General features: G+C 39.0%; 1 protein-coding gene across 1 annotated transcript in view; it reads right to left on the bottom strand.

Moving 5' to 3' along the window:
- The window catches only part of KCND2 (potassium voltage-gated channel subfamily D member 2), a 487892-nt gene that overhangs the window by 18333 nt on the left and 451505 nt on the right, over positions 1-18054 (bottom strand). Inside the window, exon 2 of the mRNA XM_039255016.1 lies at positions 443-605. Coding sequence (XP_039110947.1) covers positions 443-605 — 163 coding nt within the window. The remainder of the gene's footprint in view (positions 1-442; positions 606-18054) is intronic.

Raw genomic sequence — 18054 nt, 5'->3', positions numbered from 1 at the left:
ATTCTTTCTCTCTGCCTCTGATTACACAGTAGGATTATATTTCCCTGCCCACTTCGAAGTTACACTCAGCTATGTGACTTACTTTGGCTAGTGCAATAGAAATGGAAGTGACCTGGCCCACGTCCAGGAGGAGGTTTTAGGAGTCAGTGTGATTCATCACGTCCTGTTACCCCTGTTTGAATGATTGCAGAATACTTTGTTAAGATGGAGTTTCTATCACTGGACCAGTAAGGGACCTGAAGCATGACTGAGAAATATTCCTTGCTGTTTTAAGCCACTGAGATATTAAGGTTCCTTTCTTTACTGTAGTATAACCTAGCCTGTGCTGATGATGCAACTATCCACCGAATATGGAACACTGAATAGCCAGTAAGGGATTTTTAAAGCTCACTATAAAAAAGGGAAGATGCTAAATCATGGTTTCCCAGAGCTGAATACACACCTTCTGTGCTCTCCGTTTGTCTGCTCGTTGATTTTGGTGGTAGATCCGACTGAAGTTAGATACGATCACTGGAACAGGCAGAGCAATGACCAAGACCCCACTCAGCGAACAGATGGAACCAAATATCTTCCCTGCTATGGTTTTTGGTACCATGTCACCATACCTGGTTAGAGAAAAAAACATATGGTTTTAAGTCACAGACATTTATTTTCACCTGCTACAAAGAGCTTTTTACTCGAAGTCAAATAATTTTTTGGACCAATCCATCTCTACTTCATGACTACCATATACATGGATTAAGACATTAATAAACCAGAAATTATGAATATCTGAATAGGAAAAAATATTTTTCAATATTGCAGAAATTGGTTCCAATAGTTTGATATCTCTTTGATTGGAAAATGTTTTAAGCCAGATGATGTAATGATAGCTCTTTAGTTGCCCTTTATATAATATGGCAAAGTTCTTTGCATTTATTTATAGTTATCCTGAATTTCATAGTCAGGATAACATCTCTTTCCACATAATTTTTTCAGCATTAGATTAGTTATGAAGTTTAAGTAGAAAAAGTGGTATATCACATTCCTTTTATCAGATATAATCACTTTAAAAAAAAAAGCTTTCCAAGGTCTCATTAACCTTCACTTGTTAAATCCAATGGCCATTTCTCCATGATGATCTTATTCAATCTCTCATTTTGTTCTTGATTAGTTTTCTCTCTTCTTGGAACACTTTCCGTTGGTTTCAGTATTGGAAAATTCCCTTCGTGGTCCTCCTACCTCATTGGCTGCTCCTCCATCTTATTTTCTGGCTCACCCCCCTCCCCATCCCTTATCTGATTTTTAAATCTTGGAGTAATTTAGCTCTCAGGCTCTTTCTGTCTCCATATAAACCCTTTCCTATGTGATTTCATCCACTCTCATAGCTTGAAGTTATCTATATGTTGCTGATACCCTAATTTATATTGACAGCCCTGATGTCTACCTAGAAAATCAGACTCATAGCTTCAGTGGTCTAGTCTGATTTTTCCTACACCTGGATTTTTAAGAACCAATTAGAAGCCAATTAAGACAAATTAGCCAATAAAGAACGCTATGTCCCTAGCTTCGTCTGCCACCCTCAAATCCATTCCTCCCACAGTCTATCACCTCCAATTATGTGGAATGGCAAACCACTCAATTGCTCACATCAAAATTGAAAGAGTCACCTCAGTCCTCAGTCATGCATCTCATTTTTAAGCTAGTCTTGTTGTCTTTGAATTATGTCCTATTATGGTCTCTTTCCTCAACCTCCATATTACAACAACCCAAGCAATCACCATCTCTTGCCAGAGCCATGGATAGATATAGCTTCTTACCCAAACTCTCTCTTCCGTATTTATCACGTTACAATTCATGCCAACATAGCAGTAGGAGTTATGGTTTTAGAATAGAGATTGCCCCGGCGCTACTTTGCTTAAACCTTCCAATAGACTTGGAACTAAAATAAATCCAAACTCTTCAGTTTTATCTCTAAAGGGCCTATATCATTTAATTACTGCCTACAATTCATACCACCTTGCACCAAGTCCACTGTCTTGCAGCCAGGCTGGCCATCTGGCTTTTTGTCCACAATGTGCAGCCCACAGATCATCATTATTCAGGTTGAGACTTAAATGTCTCCATTCCAGAAGTTATTTTCTGGCCATCTTATCCATAGTGGTCTTATTCTCTCCCCTAAACATTCTCTTGAACATTTTCTCATTTAATGACCTTCACAGTACTATTAACACATGATATTTTATAACTTATTAACATATTTATTTTTTGACCACCCACCTGCCCTGCTGACATTAGAACATAACCTTGACAAAGCAGGATCTGCTTTATTTAGTCTCACTAGCAGAAAGCAGGCACTTAATAATAGTCAAAGAATCCATTTTCTCTACCTTGCTGATACAGAGTTCTAAGAATTCATTTCTGGAGAGGGGGCAAGAAGGAGGTCTTTTGATTATATTATTGCAGAAGTTGCCCAGCTGTGCCTACAGAGTCCCAACTACTTCATGTTCACTTTGGGGGTCTGGTGTGCTCAGCACTCTGAGAGGAGCTTAGGTACTGGAATCCAGACTCAAGGAGGTTTAGGAGGACTTGGAGATGCATTACATCTTGAAGGGTAGCCCAGGAAATGATAACTCTAATTGTGTTTTGTGGGAAAATATTTGTATGTCATTATGGGAAAGGGAAGTTGCAGAGGAATTGGCCCAGGAAAGGCTGGTGAGAGTGACAACATATTCAGTGACCCCCTTTCCAGGCTCTGGTCCCCTGTTTTGAAGGCCCAGTTACTCATTCTTGTCAGTGTTTGTGGGTGATCAGCAGTTGAGCTAATTAACTGTAACTAAAATTCCCACAGGGTTTTGGCATTAGAATGGCAGGATTAATTTATAGTGAAACAAACAAACAGACAGACAAAGAATAGAAAAACCCAGGGACCGGAATGCTGTGTCCATATGAAACAGAGTCTCTTTCTGTAGTCCATCAGGGAAGTTAAATTATAATCTGAAGTTTATGTTAGTAAGGAAACAGTCACACATACAAGAAAGTATAAGGTGAGTGATAAAGTCTTGAGGACTTGTGTCCTGTAGGGATCTGTCAGTGGAGTTGGAAGATCAACTTTTTATACAATGCTGTGTGCTCATGAGCCAACTTCTATGTTTGCCACAGTTCACATTGAGTGCCCAGCCATATTTTATAGACATCTTTTTTTCCTCCTTGCACTGATTGTACAGTAGGTCCTGGAGAAGTCTAAAACACACAAGCTGCTTTGAAAAAAAAGAAAAAAAGGAGGGGGTTGATTTTAATGTCTGCCAATCAGGATCTAGAAAGTGTTTCTAAAAGGAAAATAAATAAAACTCAACTATGTTTGTTGTGGCCAGAATAGACAAGCATTGAGTCCATGCAATTAAAATAAACCTTGGAAGATATAAATACATAAAATAAAATAAATAAAATAGCTAAATGACTCCAGAATAAAGCTTTTCCTGTCTTTCTCTAAGAGATTTTTAAAAATTAGTATTTATCAGCTACTTTCTGTATCCTAGGCTCACTATACCGTAGAGTAGACAAGACTAGCACTCTTGTAATTATTAGAGAAAATTAAGGGCTAAACTGTGTGGTATGGACCCGAAGTTCAGTAAGACTTTAAGAAGACAGAAGGCTGGTAAGTTCAAGTAGCAGGCTGTGGTGGTGGTAGGGTTGCAGGTTAATCATACGTTCAGAAAGGCCTTACCTCGAAGAAGAAAGGAGAACACAGGCTCTGAGGGATTCAGTCAAAGGAATTCTGAGCCAATTGATAAAGCAGGTTTTCCTGGGAAAGCAATTTTTGATAAGGTGCCCAGGATTCAACTAGAGAAATAATCACTGCAAATCCTTTTTGAATATAAACAGAGATTATAATATAAATAAATACATAAAGCAGAAAGTGAACTTGGTAGTCAGAGGGGAAAAATGGGCAAAGTGAAATTTCTTGTACATTTCAAAACAAAAGGGTAGAAAGTAAAGATATGTGCCAGCTGGCTGAAAGACAGAAAATTCAGTGTAGAAGGATCCATAAGGGAAAAGAGATAACAGATAGAACAGAGGTGCTTAATGTCATGACACTGTGCCAATCTGCGTCAAATTCAATTATATTTATTATTTACCTCTACCATATTTGTTTACAATCCAAAGTTTCTTCACAATCAAAAAGGCAAAGGTGACCTTTGAGGTGACTGGCCAGGACTGCAGCGATCATGATGGGAACCAAAGGGACGACAAAGTGCTCATTGGAGGGGCCATCTTCTTCCATCTCTTTACTCTTGGGTCAGAGGACAGATCTTTCTCAAAATACAGGAAAGATCCCAAAACTACGCTGGGCCCCAAAACTCCGCAGAGGGAGGTGGGAGGAGGGCAAGGGAGCAGAGCGGGCAGGGTGCTGCTGGGGAGGGGCGTGGAGGAGGTGCCAGCCGCCTGTAATTGCTTGCTAGGACACCCTCCCGGCTGATTTCCCAAGAAGCACCTGCTGTCTCCTTCCACACTCCCCTTGAACTGTATCTATTCCCCTTTCTGCTCTTCTTCCTCTTCACCACTTCTCTTCAAGATTGGACTGCTGTTGATATTTGCAATATTTTAAGCATATTTCACCTGTTTGAATATGCTGGAGAATCATGACAAACCACAGTGTGATTTGTATCTATTCTTACATTGTCCATTGTGTTTCTCTTCTCACTTAGGATAACCTTGAGAATGGAAGTTTTATCTGCAAACTTATAATTGGGCACAGAATCTACTGGGGATAGGAAATAGCTTTCTGGCAAAATCATCTGCTTTTCTTTGTTTAACAAAAGATCTTTTAACTAGTATTCAAACTTGTAGTAAGAAGCAAAATAGCATTATACACCTCACGAATCATACCTCAACCTCAGTGGAGGAAAGGCTTAGAATAGAAAGCTTCATAATGAGAGGTGACACTCTAGCTAACTGATCATGTAGTTTAAGTATTGCCTACAATACTGCCATCTTTTAATGTCTATTTCCTTCCAAGGCAACTTGTTTAGTGGTTGGTATTTTATTCTTTTTATTCCATATAAAATCATGCCTCATTTTTCCTGACTCCCTACTCTTAAATTTATGCTAAGCCCAGCAATATTATATATTCTAGTCTTTCTGTTTTTCTTCAGATTTTAGTATTATGTCTCCAGTCTTCAAAAATCCATTTCCCCAAGAAGATTTGCACTAAAACATTATATAGATGTGGTTTTGTTTTCATAGACACGTTTTTCTATATTTAAATAATATTTTATTTAAAAAAATATAAGGGATTCTAAGGTCTACTAAGATAAATGTGGAATTCCTAAAAGAAGAAAACAGGGGAGAGGATAGCATAATAGAAAAGAATCACTCTCCAAAAGTTTTGCATAATAAAAACAAGCAGACTTGATTCTGTTCATTGAAAGGAAGCTTTCCCCATCTTTCCACTCTCTTCCGCTTTTCACTTCCTCCAACTTTTTCCTCCATTTCCAGTTTAGAGCCAGTCCTGCTTCATTTTGCTTTTTATTTCATCCTGTACATCTGCGAAACCTGATATTTATTGCTCTTTCCCCTCCTCATAGAAGTTACAAAGGTACAACATACAGTTGTTATTCACATAAAAATATTAACTCTAAATTTGTACCTACTGTCCCAAATATTTGATTAAAATTACACCTTTTGTCATGTGTTAAAGGCCATATTGAATGGAAGACCAATTCCCCAGAAGAGATTCAGTTATCAGTTTTTAAACCTTTTACTCTCAAATATCATTGAAACGTTTCTGCCAAGTTCTCAAATTGTGGCATGGACTCAGTGATAGAGAAGTAGCTAAATCTGGTTAACTCAGACAAACAAGTAGAATGCATGTATCTTCCATCCATCCATCCATCCATCCACCATGAATATTTAAACATAATATATTACAAAGCACATTTTATTAATGTCCACTCATTCTTGCCATTTTTGGCACTTGTCCAGAAATCCTAGGACTAAAGTGTACTTGTCTTTAGATCTCAAATGGAGAAATATTTCCTGGAATTTTCTTATGCAGTGTTCAAACCCAATACTGTTAGCTTCCTAGTCCTATTCATATAGTTTCTATTTTTTTCTTCTCTTTTTATTTGAAGAGTATAAATGTAGGCTCATTTTATAAAAGAGAAATGTTATATAAGCAAACCTCCCCAGCTAAGGAATGACTTTTCATCTGTTAAGCTATTTCCCATGGATACTAAGAAAGAAAACAAAAGCTGTGTATTTTATAAACACTCATGAAGGTAGGAAAGATCTTCAAATAACAGGAAGGAAATACTTATTTAAATATAAGCCTCAATGCTTATTGTAACTCAATCTCTCACTCTCCCTTTTTCTTTTTCACAGTGAAAACGTCTTAAATTGCTAGGTAGAAGGACTCGAGTGAATGCATCTTATGCAGCTGCACAGAACTCCGGGAGCACCGTGTACATTGTGTCGGGCAGGTGCTGGTTCAATAAAGCTGCACTCCAACTACTACGTTAGGGGAAAAAAATCCCACAACTTCATAGGGGACATGAATCTGTATTTGGAAATGGAAATATATGTAAAATAGGTATCTGCTATGCTATGTCTGAATGTGTCTACACCAAAGTCAGACCTTTAGATCCTAATGCTTAATATGTTAGTATTAGGAGGTGGGTGTTTGGGGGAAGTGATTAGATCATGAGAGCAGAGCCCAAACAAATGGCCTTCTTATAAAAAGAGGCCCAACAGAGCTCCCTAGCTCCCTTTGCCATGTGAGTTCACTGCAAGAAGGGCAGTCTATGAACTGGAAACGACACCTCACCACCACACTGAATATGTTGGTGACATGATCTTGAACCTCTCAGCCTCCAGAGCTGTGAGTAATACATTTTTGTTCTTTATAAATTACCAAGTCTGTGGTATTTTGTTATAGCAGCCTGAATGTACTAAGATAGCATCCCTCAGAAATTAGGTGAAAGTGGTATGTACGCTAATAGCCTGGTAAAAGCTCTGAACTGTGTGTGTGTGTGTGCATTTTACTTACTGATTTTGTGTGTGAATTTTCTCCTAGACATGACCACCAGTCAGAGAAGTCTGTGAAATAATTTCTTCTGACCGGAAAGCTGGATCACTTCTCAACCAATAAGACCTTTAGGGTCTCGGTGACTCGTTATTTATGGATTTTCTGATATCAGTTTGGCATCCTAGAAGAATCATAGTTCAATGGCTAATTTTTTTTTTTATATTCTTATTTATTTCTAGGATAGAGAGAGCGTGAACAGGGGAGGGTCAGAGAGAGAGGGAGATACAGACTCTGAAACAGGCTCCAGGCTCTGAGCTGGCAGTCAGCACAGAGCCCGACGCGGGGCTCGAACCCACAAACCGCGAGATCATGACCTAAGCGAAAGTCGGACGCTTAACCGACTAAGCCACCCAGGCGCCCCTCAATGGCTAATTTTTATACTAGCTGCAATGTTTGCAAATAGCAAATGACTTCTCTTTAAGTGTTGTTCTATAATGCCTGCTTGTGGTATGCAAATTGTTTGCCAGGGAGGCCCTAATATTACTTTAACAATAGACATTCTCTTTGACATTTTAAAATCAATGTTTGCCTAAAAAGCTTCTTTGATTTTGTCTCCACCTCTCTTGCCTGTAGGATTAATCGTACACTATCCTAGCTGCATTGAAAGCTTGAGAAGCTTTTGGATTATTTCACGTATCTAGTTATTTAAGATATTCTGTGTTCTCTCTTGTTTCTTTAAGTCCAAGCCATTGAACTATTCTTTTGAAAATGTATGTTTTCTTTTTGCTTTTCTTATTGTTCAAAACATTAGTAATTTTAGCATCTACTAAAACTGGAGGGCAGCTAGGAGATCCCTCACCTTAATTAGAGGTTCTTAACCAGGAATCGATGGACTCTTAAGGAATTCACGGATGAAATTCAAGTGGATTAGAGAACTCCATGACAGTGTGTCTTCATAGGCATTTTCTTAAAAGTTTTCAGAGCTTTTATTAAATTATCAAAAGCTTATGGCTCAACTAATGTTAAACACTTTGGTTTGACCATGTAAGGGCATATCAGCCAATGTCCTATATCGTTGATATAAATGTTTGAACACATAGGGCACAGAGGAAATGCTGTAAAAATATTATTTTACAACTGCAGAAATCCCAAATACCCACTAGAGGGCATAAAAGCCTAAATGAAAGTTTGGAAGCCAACCAGGATCTTTTTTGGTTTTCCTAAGCTGAGAGAAAAGTATTTCCAGTAAATTGCCTGTACCAATTCCTTATCTTTGCCTACACACATCTAATATTTAGGATATATTTTGGGCATCTTATTCCTCAGAAATAGTTGAACAGGACAAAACCTCACCAATTTCATAGATTATCTATTTTCATGGTGTTTCCAAAAAGATGCAAAATAATTCTGACAGCATTTTCTACTTCTCTCAGAGAGATAGGGACATTTCTGTAATGTGAGATATCACTATGGCATAATTTTAAACATGAAGCCCGAGACCCTTAGTGTGAAAATTAGGGTAAATTAAAGGATTGAGTTTGCATGCAGAAAAGGGGAAAATTGAGGAAAGGGCCAAATGCTTTTAGCACATCTATGCACATTTATACTCTGAGCTCTCAACATTAGATTTCACTCGTGCTTGCTAACTGTGTGCCTCTGGCTTGTGCCTTTTTCTAAAGCAAATACTTTTCTGACTCCTCGTTTTTTTCCTTTGCTTTTAGCCTATTATATGATCGCATGAGGCTTTAAAGGTTGTAAATGAAACATATGATTATGACCTAATATCCTAATAAAGTGCTTTTTACCTAAATGAATATCATCAGTAAAAGTCTTTATAGCCTCCTTTAAAGAGTGTTTTCTTATTTTCAAAGTAGGCTAATCAAAGTATGCTAGATTTGTAACATTTCCTATATTCTTCATTTTTAACAAAGCTATAAAAATACAAGTCCAGCTGATTCCTGTGAGGCACTCACTCTAGAGACGTTGGGGGCTGACTTCCCCAGCTGGAGGACCACCGGAAATATTTTCTCCTGCTTTGGGTTTTGAGCCTTTGTTGCCTGGAGCTATCTTGTCACCCTCACAGAGCTCAGAGTCTGATCCTGTCATTCTCTTGCATGAAAGCCTTCATTGTTGCTCTATCACCTGCAGGAAAAAGCTCCAGCTTTTTAGCATGGCACACACAGCTCTTCATGACTTGCCCATCCCATCCTCCCCTGCCCACCCACACACACCCTATGTTCCAGTTGGAACAAATCACTTCCAATTCCTGGCATGTCTTTCCATTCCTCTATGTCTTTGTATATGTTGTTCTTTCTAGAATATTCCCTTGCATAAATCCTTGGGGTAAATTTCTACACTTGATCTTAGCCAAAAGGCTGAGAAGCGATCCTTGGGGTAAATTTCTAACCTACATTGCTAAAGCTCAAGGATCCGTTCTTATTTGGAGAACTTCTTGACTACTTTACCTCTGTCCGACCAGAGTAATGTTTTCCCTCTCCAGGGCCTCCAATGCTGCCTGCACCTAATGGAGGACAATTAGTTTTGTACAAGTCTGTTTGCTCCTGCTAAACTAGGAGGTCCGGGAGGTCAAGGATCATGTCAACATTATAGACCCAAGTCTAGCACAGACCTTGTCCAGAGCTGAGCAAATAGTTGAAACCCAATAAATGTTTACTGCTTAAATAAATCTTCCAGGGAGAGGTCTGATGGTAAACAATAAATATGGGAAGGAGGGAAGGGGAATACGCATCCACTGCTCTTTTTCTTTTAATCAGATTTCCTTTCTTTCTCCAAGCCTGGCACCATCTCATTTACTCAATATGTCTAAATTCCTCTTTGGATACTTAGATGATATGCCCAGAATAACCTAGTTCTACACTGTCAATTAATCTCACTTTTTATACCCAGAGAAATCATTTTTTAACCTACATGATTTTAAATGAACAGAGAAGCCGAGAGAACTGACAGTTTTCCAATTCCTACTTGTTTTTCATTGTCACATGCTTAACCAACACACACCCTGTTAGAATTTCAAACTACAAATCCTCCCAAATTTGACAGATTTTTGCAACCCTCAAATGCCCGTCAACTTAAAGGAACGGGACTTGGGGTTCTCTGAATCTCACGTATCATTCTGGGAAATGGCTGGGTCTTCCCATATCTCTCTAATCTTCTCGAAGATGGAAGATGCTGCTAATCTTAGATGTGAACACTAGCAATTCTCTGAAAATTCCATTGTCTGGTACCCAGTTTTCTTAACAAGATCCTTTCTGGTTATGCCTTGGGAGTTTGTTGGAAGAGGTATGCTTGTCTTCCCTCAGATGAAAGTTAATTCATCAAGCATATGAAGGTCCCAGCAAATGCCTGGTCATTTTGGCTTTAAGCTGATGGCACCAGCTTCCAGAATATGCCTATCTTGGTTTCATATCGCAGGGGTTTCATCTTTGACACTACCAGAGCAGCTCTCACACCTGGGGCTTTCTTCAGTTTGCTGCTGTTGCTTCCTCTCTTGCTGTCCTTTGAAAAGTAACTGTTGGAGGAAGCTCCCCACCGTGCGTGAGTCGAGTCACTGCTTCTGCACCACAGGAGGTCACCCAAGGAGCCAAATCCCAGTGCCATTTCAACAGTTCTGTCTATAAGTTTGTTTCCTTACAATCAGCCACCTACCTCACTTGCTGATACAACCAGAATTATTCATTGCCTACAATCCTTTCAAACACTCCTAAGTGCTTTTGCCATGGGATGAAGGGGGGATGGTCCCCAGGGTTATGCTTCTGGTGCCCATCATGCGAGAACTCAGCCAGGCAGCATACAAACAGGAAACAGAGATGTTTGTCCTGAAAGTTTTCATTTCTTTCCACCTGAGTTTACAAAGTCTCAAACCTATTAGCTATTATAGGCCTCATGACACCTTTAAGATGTCTTTAAGCATTTACCTATTTTATTTTGGACTGCACTTTTAAAATTATTTATAGATTATCTGGTAATGACCTAGCACATCTCTCATGTCTAATTCTGCCCAGAAAGGCCTGATCATTTTGCCACCTATTGTCTACTTGAGCTTTACTGAAAAGAATGCACAAAATTCTAACTCCACTGGAGGTTAACACTAGACTCTCTATTAGGGCAGGGAATAAGGCTCTGTTTTGACAGCCGCAGTGTCTGACTGAGACCCCAAAGCAGGTTGTGTCCTTCCTGCAGATCTGGAGGCTGGGAAGTCCAAAGTCAAGGCACTATAAAGGTAGTGTCTGATGAGAATTTACTTCCTAGTTCATATAGGGCTGTCTTTTCACTGTATTTTCACAGGGTGGCAAGGGGAGGCAGCTCTCCAGACATTAATTCCACTCATGAGGGCTCCACCTCATGACCTGATCACCCCCAAAGGCCCCATTTCCTAATATGATCACATTGAGTGTTAGGATTTAACATAGGAATTTGGGGGATAGAAACATTAAGTCTGTAGCATGATCTAATGGCAGTCCCAAGAATGTCCTAACACCCTTCACTCAACTGACCACTCTGGGCAGAACCTGGACTTTTCCTGCCTTGTGGTGGAGGTGATGATCTGATCTGTAGCTCACCATCAAAGGCAGTTTCTCACAAGTCAGACAGCCAGGAGGCAGACCTGCCTTGTTCCTTCCTCATCTATGCATGGCTCTGCCCAGGCACTGACTGGGACTTCTTTCCTGCTGAAAGTTCCAAAATTCTTTAGGCATAAATAATTTAATATGATTATCCTCATGTAAAGAGTCACAGCTGTTTAAATACAAAAGGAAGAGAGAGCAGAGAAGCTGTGATTTAACTTCCCAAAGACAGCCAGGTATTTCTAAAATTCAAGTTTTCAATTTAACCTAGAAAGTTTCTATATCCTTAAACAAACTTTGTTTTTGATGAGAATCCAAGGGCCTGTATTTACATTAGAGATGCTTTTGGAGAACAATTCTATTCTGTTCAGTGTGAGACAAAGTTATTTCCTAAAATTAAATGAAGGTATTATATACATTTTATGTTTAGATTCTTTTGCCTTTTCTTAGGCAATTAAAACATTGATTGAATGGTCATGTTTTCTATGAACGATGTAAATTAGGTGTGTCCCAAATAAGCGTAAATGAAGAGGGTCTTAAATAAATTCACATCTCTACCTCTATAGTTCTAACTGGCCAGATTTCTGTATGAAAATGCTCCTGTGGTGGCATTCTGTTTGTATCTAATTAAAATATAGTCAGAATAAAAGAAAAAAAATAAAAGTGAAACAGAAAAATCCACCTGGTTAAACATAAATGAACTAGGGCGCCTGGGTGGCTCAGTTGGGTAAGTGTCCATCTTTTGCTCAGGTCATGATCTCAAGGTTCATGAGTTTGAGCCCTGCATTAGGCTCTGTGCTGACAGTGTGGAGCTTGGGGCCTACTTCGGATTCTGTCCCCCTTCTCCTGTTTGCGCCGTGTCTCTCTTTCTCAAATATAACTAAACATTAAAAAAAAAAAAAACAACCATAAATGAACTCAAAAAATCATGCTATAAAAAACTATTTTGGGAGTGCCTTGCTGGCTCAGTCAGTAAAGCATGTGATTCTTGATCTCCAGGTTGTAAGTCTGAGCCCCATGTTGGGTGTAGAGATTACTTAAAAATGAAATCTTCAACAAAACATTCTTTTCCAGATGTATCATTTTAAGGTAAAAGAGGAAACGTAGTACTTGAAAACAAGTTGAAATTAGAAATTAAATTAAAAAAATTGCAGAATACATCCCACACTCCAAGGACATAAAATAGATAATTTCTTCCCCTCTTTCTATGTTCTCATCCACACGTAATTTTTCTGGAAGTGAGATTAGATTATGGACACAATACCTTACTTTTAAAATAGTATTGTCTGTATTTAGGGTCTGAGCAGGAAAACAGAAAGCACCTCAATTATTTACAGCAGTGTGGCCTTAATGAAGGGAATGTAGGGGGGCTGTGTGTGGTAATGGAGTTGCTGAGAAACCCATCACAGGGCTACCTATGAAGCAGGAGATGGCAGCCCCCATAAAAACTGTGGGGCTGGAGAGGCAAAGGAGGAGACAGCTTTCGGAGCCCAAGCTGGAGTTCCAGGGGGGAGCTGGGTCTTTATCAGACCTTTAGGAAAGGAACTAGAGTCATCGAAGTAGGCCAGATACTGCCTTAGAAGATGCAAAGGAGGACAGAGACCCTGGCTACTCTTTCCCACCCCATCCTTCTATCTCCTGCAAATGCTTCCATTGTCCAAACTGGCAGAAAATCAGATGATAGGCCAGCCTGGGAAACGCAGCCCATAACCAAACTGGGATCCAGGGCTTTTCCTCTCAATTCTGGGCTCTAACTACCTTACTGTAGCTCATTGCTAAGATCCATTGTGCCTAAGATGTTATGACCTAGATTCAGAGCTGTTATTTTGTTGACTGACTCCAGCCCTCCCCCTAAAAGCAGAAAATTACATTTGATCAGCATTAGAATCCCAGTAGTGAGACTGATGGGTCCTCTCTGGGTAACTGGGCTATGTGTCATGTCATCCTGTATTTTGAAACATCAGAAGCATATCAACCTTCTTACCACAAGGACTGAGGGAGTGTTGGATCTTCTAGGGAAGGCTCAAGGCTTTTCTGTTTCCTTCAAAGATGTGCATTTCAATCCATTGTACATTGAAAATAAGCTACAGAACCAAAATATCTGTTCTGACAGAGTGAGGGAAAAAATGCTAAACATGAAGCTACATTATAAAGATGTCCAATTAGATTCGATGATTGTAAAATGTTCCACTTGTATGAAATGGGCACAGAGTGTAATAAAAGCTGGTCCCTGGGGCTTCCAAGCCTCGTGGTAACTAAGTGCTAGCAAGAGGCTTTTAATTAGAATAAATCATTTCAGAGTTGTATCCTTCAACAGATCATTGAAAATACCATTAGTAATAAATTAAAGCATATTTTAAGGGCAGGTGAATATATGTAAAACCAAGTTGCCTTTAATAATGAACATAGCTCCACAATTCGTGCAGTAGCTCATGACCCTTTTGTTGCAGGAGTTTTTCTTTCTTTCTTTTTTTTTGATTTTTGGTGTCTTTTTTTTTTTTTTTTTTGGTCTTTGTTTTATTACAGTAATGAAAGTCTATAGCTAAACGTGTCAAAGCCTGGCTGTTAGTTATAAATTTAAATAAAGAAAAAATATTCTTATGTTTAAAGGGGAATATAAGATGGCAGATGAGGGTTTGGCAATAAAATGAAAATAGACAATGTATGCTTTAAATTAAACACAAGAAAGAACACAGTCGTACCATTATGGATGTCATTAACATGGTTAGTTAGACTACTCTTTTAAAGTTTGTTTGACAACTTGATATTCCTGGCACTAATGAGAGCTTATGATAATGGTTCATTTACAGTTGTAGGGTAAACCCTTCACAACACAGTGCCTTAACCTCTGAGAGCAGTCTCTATGGGATCAATGGTGGTTGGTTTTCATGATGAGAAAACAAGGCTTAGACTTGAAACAGCCAAAGACACATTCCTTGAAATATTCCTCTAAACATTTGCTGGTTTCACAAATACAAATAAAACTGTCTGCGGGTATAAAAGCACTTAAAGTAGTGAACTTCCACATGTAAGAAAAGAAAAATAAGGTAAAGCAAATGATACAAGCTGAAAGGAAAAATTACTCTTAAATATATTTTTTCATCCATCTTTTCTCCATTCCTTCTTTCTTTCCTCAAAATTTTATCTAGTTCTTTTATTGAGTGAGGTATTTTCATACTGGTAATAGATTTCATACTTGGTTCTTTTTTCCTCCAAAAAGATCTCACAGTTAAGGAAGGAAGTTAGAGTAATAAACAAATAACTGAACTCTCCATGTCTCAGGTTTCTATACATTCATGTATTTTTTCTCTATTTTCAAGATGCCTAAGGTTATCGCTTATATTGTGCTTTATCTGATCTAACTTCTACTAGAAATACTTGTTAATTCTCCTGTTTACACCTCTGCTATTCACACTAAGGAGGAACCCACCAATGGCTTACTCTCTTCAACGATAAGTGAATATCTTTTCCTCAGGCCAAATTCTTTCTGAACTATTTCTTAATTTTTTAAACTTTATCTATTTTTGGGAGAGAGAGAGAGTGTGTGTGTGTGTGCTTTGAGAGAGCAAGCAGGGAAAGGAGCAGAGAGGGAGAGAGAGACCCAAAGCAGGCTATGTACTGTCAGCATGGAGCCAGAAGTGGGACTTGAACCCATGAACTGTGAGTTCATGGCCTGAGATGAAACCAAGAATCCAATGTTTAATTGACTGAGCCACCCAGGTGCCCCTCTGAACTGTTTTTATAAGGAGATGTAAAGAATGTCATTGGGTTACCTTTGTTCCTAAAATGCTCATTTAGAGAACTCTTTTTTTTAAAGTTTTAAAAATGTTTATTTTTGAGTGAGAAAGACAGAGCACGATCAGGGAAGGGGCAGAGAGAGAGGGGGACAGAATCTGAAACAGGCTCCAGGCTCTGAGCTGGCAGCACAGAGCCCCTACACAAGTCTCCAACTCACAAACGGCAAGATCATGACCCGAGCCCAAGTCAGATGCTTAACAAACTGAGCCACCCTGGTGCCCCTCGTTTTTTTTTTTTTTCATAATTTTTATTTATTTTGAGGGAGAGAACATGAGCAAGGGAGGGACAGAGAGAGGTGGAGGAAGAGAATCTGAAGCACCGACAGCACAGAGCTGGATGCAGCGCTCATTCCAGGAATGGTGAGGTCATGACCTGAGCTGGAATCAAAAGTTGGATGCTTAACTGAGTGAGCCACCCAGGCGCCCCTAGAGCATTCTTTTTATAAAAGGCAAGATGGTAATATTTTAGGCTTTGCAGGACATATGGCTTCTGGTACAACCACTCAACTTTGTTGTTGTAGTGCAAAAACAGTCCAAGATAATCCAAAAATGAGTAAGATGACTATAACCCAATAAAAAATTCAGTGTTCATAAATAAATAAAAACTATTTATGGACACTGAAATTTGAATTTCATATAATGTTGTTTGTTGAGAAACATTCTTATTTTTTTCCCCTAACCATTTGAACATGTAAATATTCTTCTAAGATCTCAAACAGTATGCAAACAGGAGATGGGCTGTATTTGACCTGCGGCTCATAGTTTACCAGGCACCATTCAGAGGGACCATTCTTTGTGTAATCACGGTTCACTACTGTTTCTCTGTGGAAGAGTTTGAAACCATTACCGACACTTTAAAAACAAAACATTACCGGGGTACCTGGGTGGCTCAGTTGGTTAAGGCTTCGGCTCAGCATGATCTCACAGTTGGTGGGTTCTAGTCCTGCATCAGGCTCTGTGCTGACAGCCAACTCAGAGTCTAGAGCTTGTTTCAGATTCTGTGTCTCCCTCTCTCTCTGACCCTTCCCTGCTCACACTGTCTCTCCCTCTCTCAGAAATAAATAAAACGTTAAAAAAATAGGAACAAAACATTACCTCAATACTGTTAAGCATATTTTATCAGACTTTTTCTAATTCTTGACTATAGTAAATGTACATCCTGGGAAAAAGAGAATAGAGTAGCCTTTGTATCCCAGCTCCTCTGCCTCTATTTCACTACTGTCCTCTCCACCATTACGGGTTGCCTGGTGTCAGTGGGCATCTGAGAGATGAAAGGTGGAGTGAGCTGATTGCCCAGCTTACTGTCTATGTAATTTTGGAACGGGGGTGGGGGAAGGATGCATAATGTAGCAAACACTGTGCTAAGTGTGGGAAGGCAGAGATTAAAGGCAGTGGTCCTTGCTCTCAGTGACTTCTAGCAGGGAGAGAGACAACACAGGACAAAACAATGAAGTGTTACAACTTCTACAATAGAAATGATTGTGGGATTCCTCTGACAGTTGAGTATACTTGGGAAATAGTTCCAAAACGAGGCAAGATTTGAATTGAATCTGGAAGATTAAAAAGGAGTTTGCCAAATGATAAAGAGAAAAGATGTGTTGTCAAGAAGCTTTCAGGCAACTGTTAGCATGGGTTGGGGGGGGTGTTATGAATGGTGGGGGGCAAGTCCCTGTCTATGATGATATTGAAATAACTTCCTGATAAATGTCTCTTATGCTCTTTGAATGACTTAAATCCCACAATTAGTGACTAATTCTGCCTAAGAATTCTTGTCTTTGCTAAAATACAACTATTCTTGAGAGTGGTAACACATTAAGCCTTTGAACTCATGAGTATCTCTTTGGGATTGAAGTTATTCATCAAATTATTTTCTTGAAGGCAGGTTTTAATGGGGAGAGGTTGGCAAAGTCACACTGAAAGCAGGGAAGGGGGCCCAGAAATGAAGCCTGCAGCACTAAAATGCAAACTTGGACCGTTTAAAAGTTTTACTCAGGGCTAGGCTGTGCCTAGAAAAAGCTTTCCTCGTGAACTGACTTTTAAAAGGGCGTTTGTTTGTCGAGCAAGAGTGAACGAAGCCAGCCATTATGCCTTAGAGACTCTGTATTGATCTTCACAGACAAACCACTAAATAGGACTTGACTGCTACACCATGGAGGATTAATTCTCCTTTCCACATAAGCCTACAGTGGGCATGTCAATGTGCATTTATGAAACCTCCCTCTGTGTGGAGGAGGGAGCAGAGACTCTAATAAACAAATTAATGTAGGGAAGCCAAAGGGGGAATGTAGTCAACAGGATTTGTTTTTCTTACGTTAAACCATATTAAATGAAATCAAAAGAGAAACAAATTTTTACAGAACTTTCTAACTTTATTCATGTTTTTTTGATTTACTGTGCATACACAGTATGCTGCTAATTATTTTATATTTTAGAAAGAACAAAATGTAAAAAAAAAACCAAAACCTTTTTTTGCCTTCATGAGGCTTTCTTGTCGAAACATCCCAAGAGATTCTAGAACTGAAATGAGTGAATCATTTCAAATTATGAGGTCTTGTTATCCTAGAAACATGTTAATTTTGAGTAGAAATGCTTAGGCTTACTAAAGTAAGAAAGTAAGAAAGTTCTCTTAGCTAATTATTTGTCTGAACTCAAACAAATTTCACATTTA

Source organism: Hyaena hyaena, unplaced genomic scaffold (genome assembly GCF_003009895.1).
Source record: "Hyaena hyaena isolate Hyena2069 unplaced genomic scaffold, ASM300989v1 scaffold_508, whole genome shotgun sequence".
NCBI lineage: Eukaryota > Metazoa > Chordata > Mammalia > Carnivora > Hyaenidae > Hyaena > Hyaena hyaena.
Note: the sequence above shows the minus strand (reverse complement) of the source record. Positions and strands in the feature narration are given on the sequence as shown.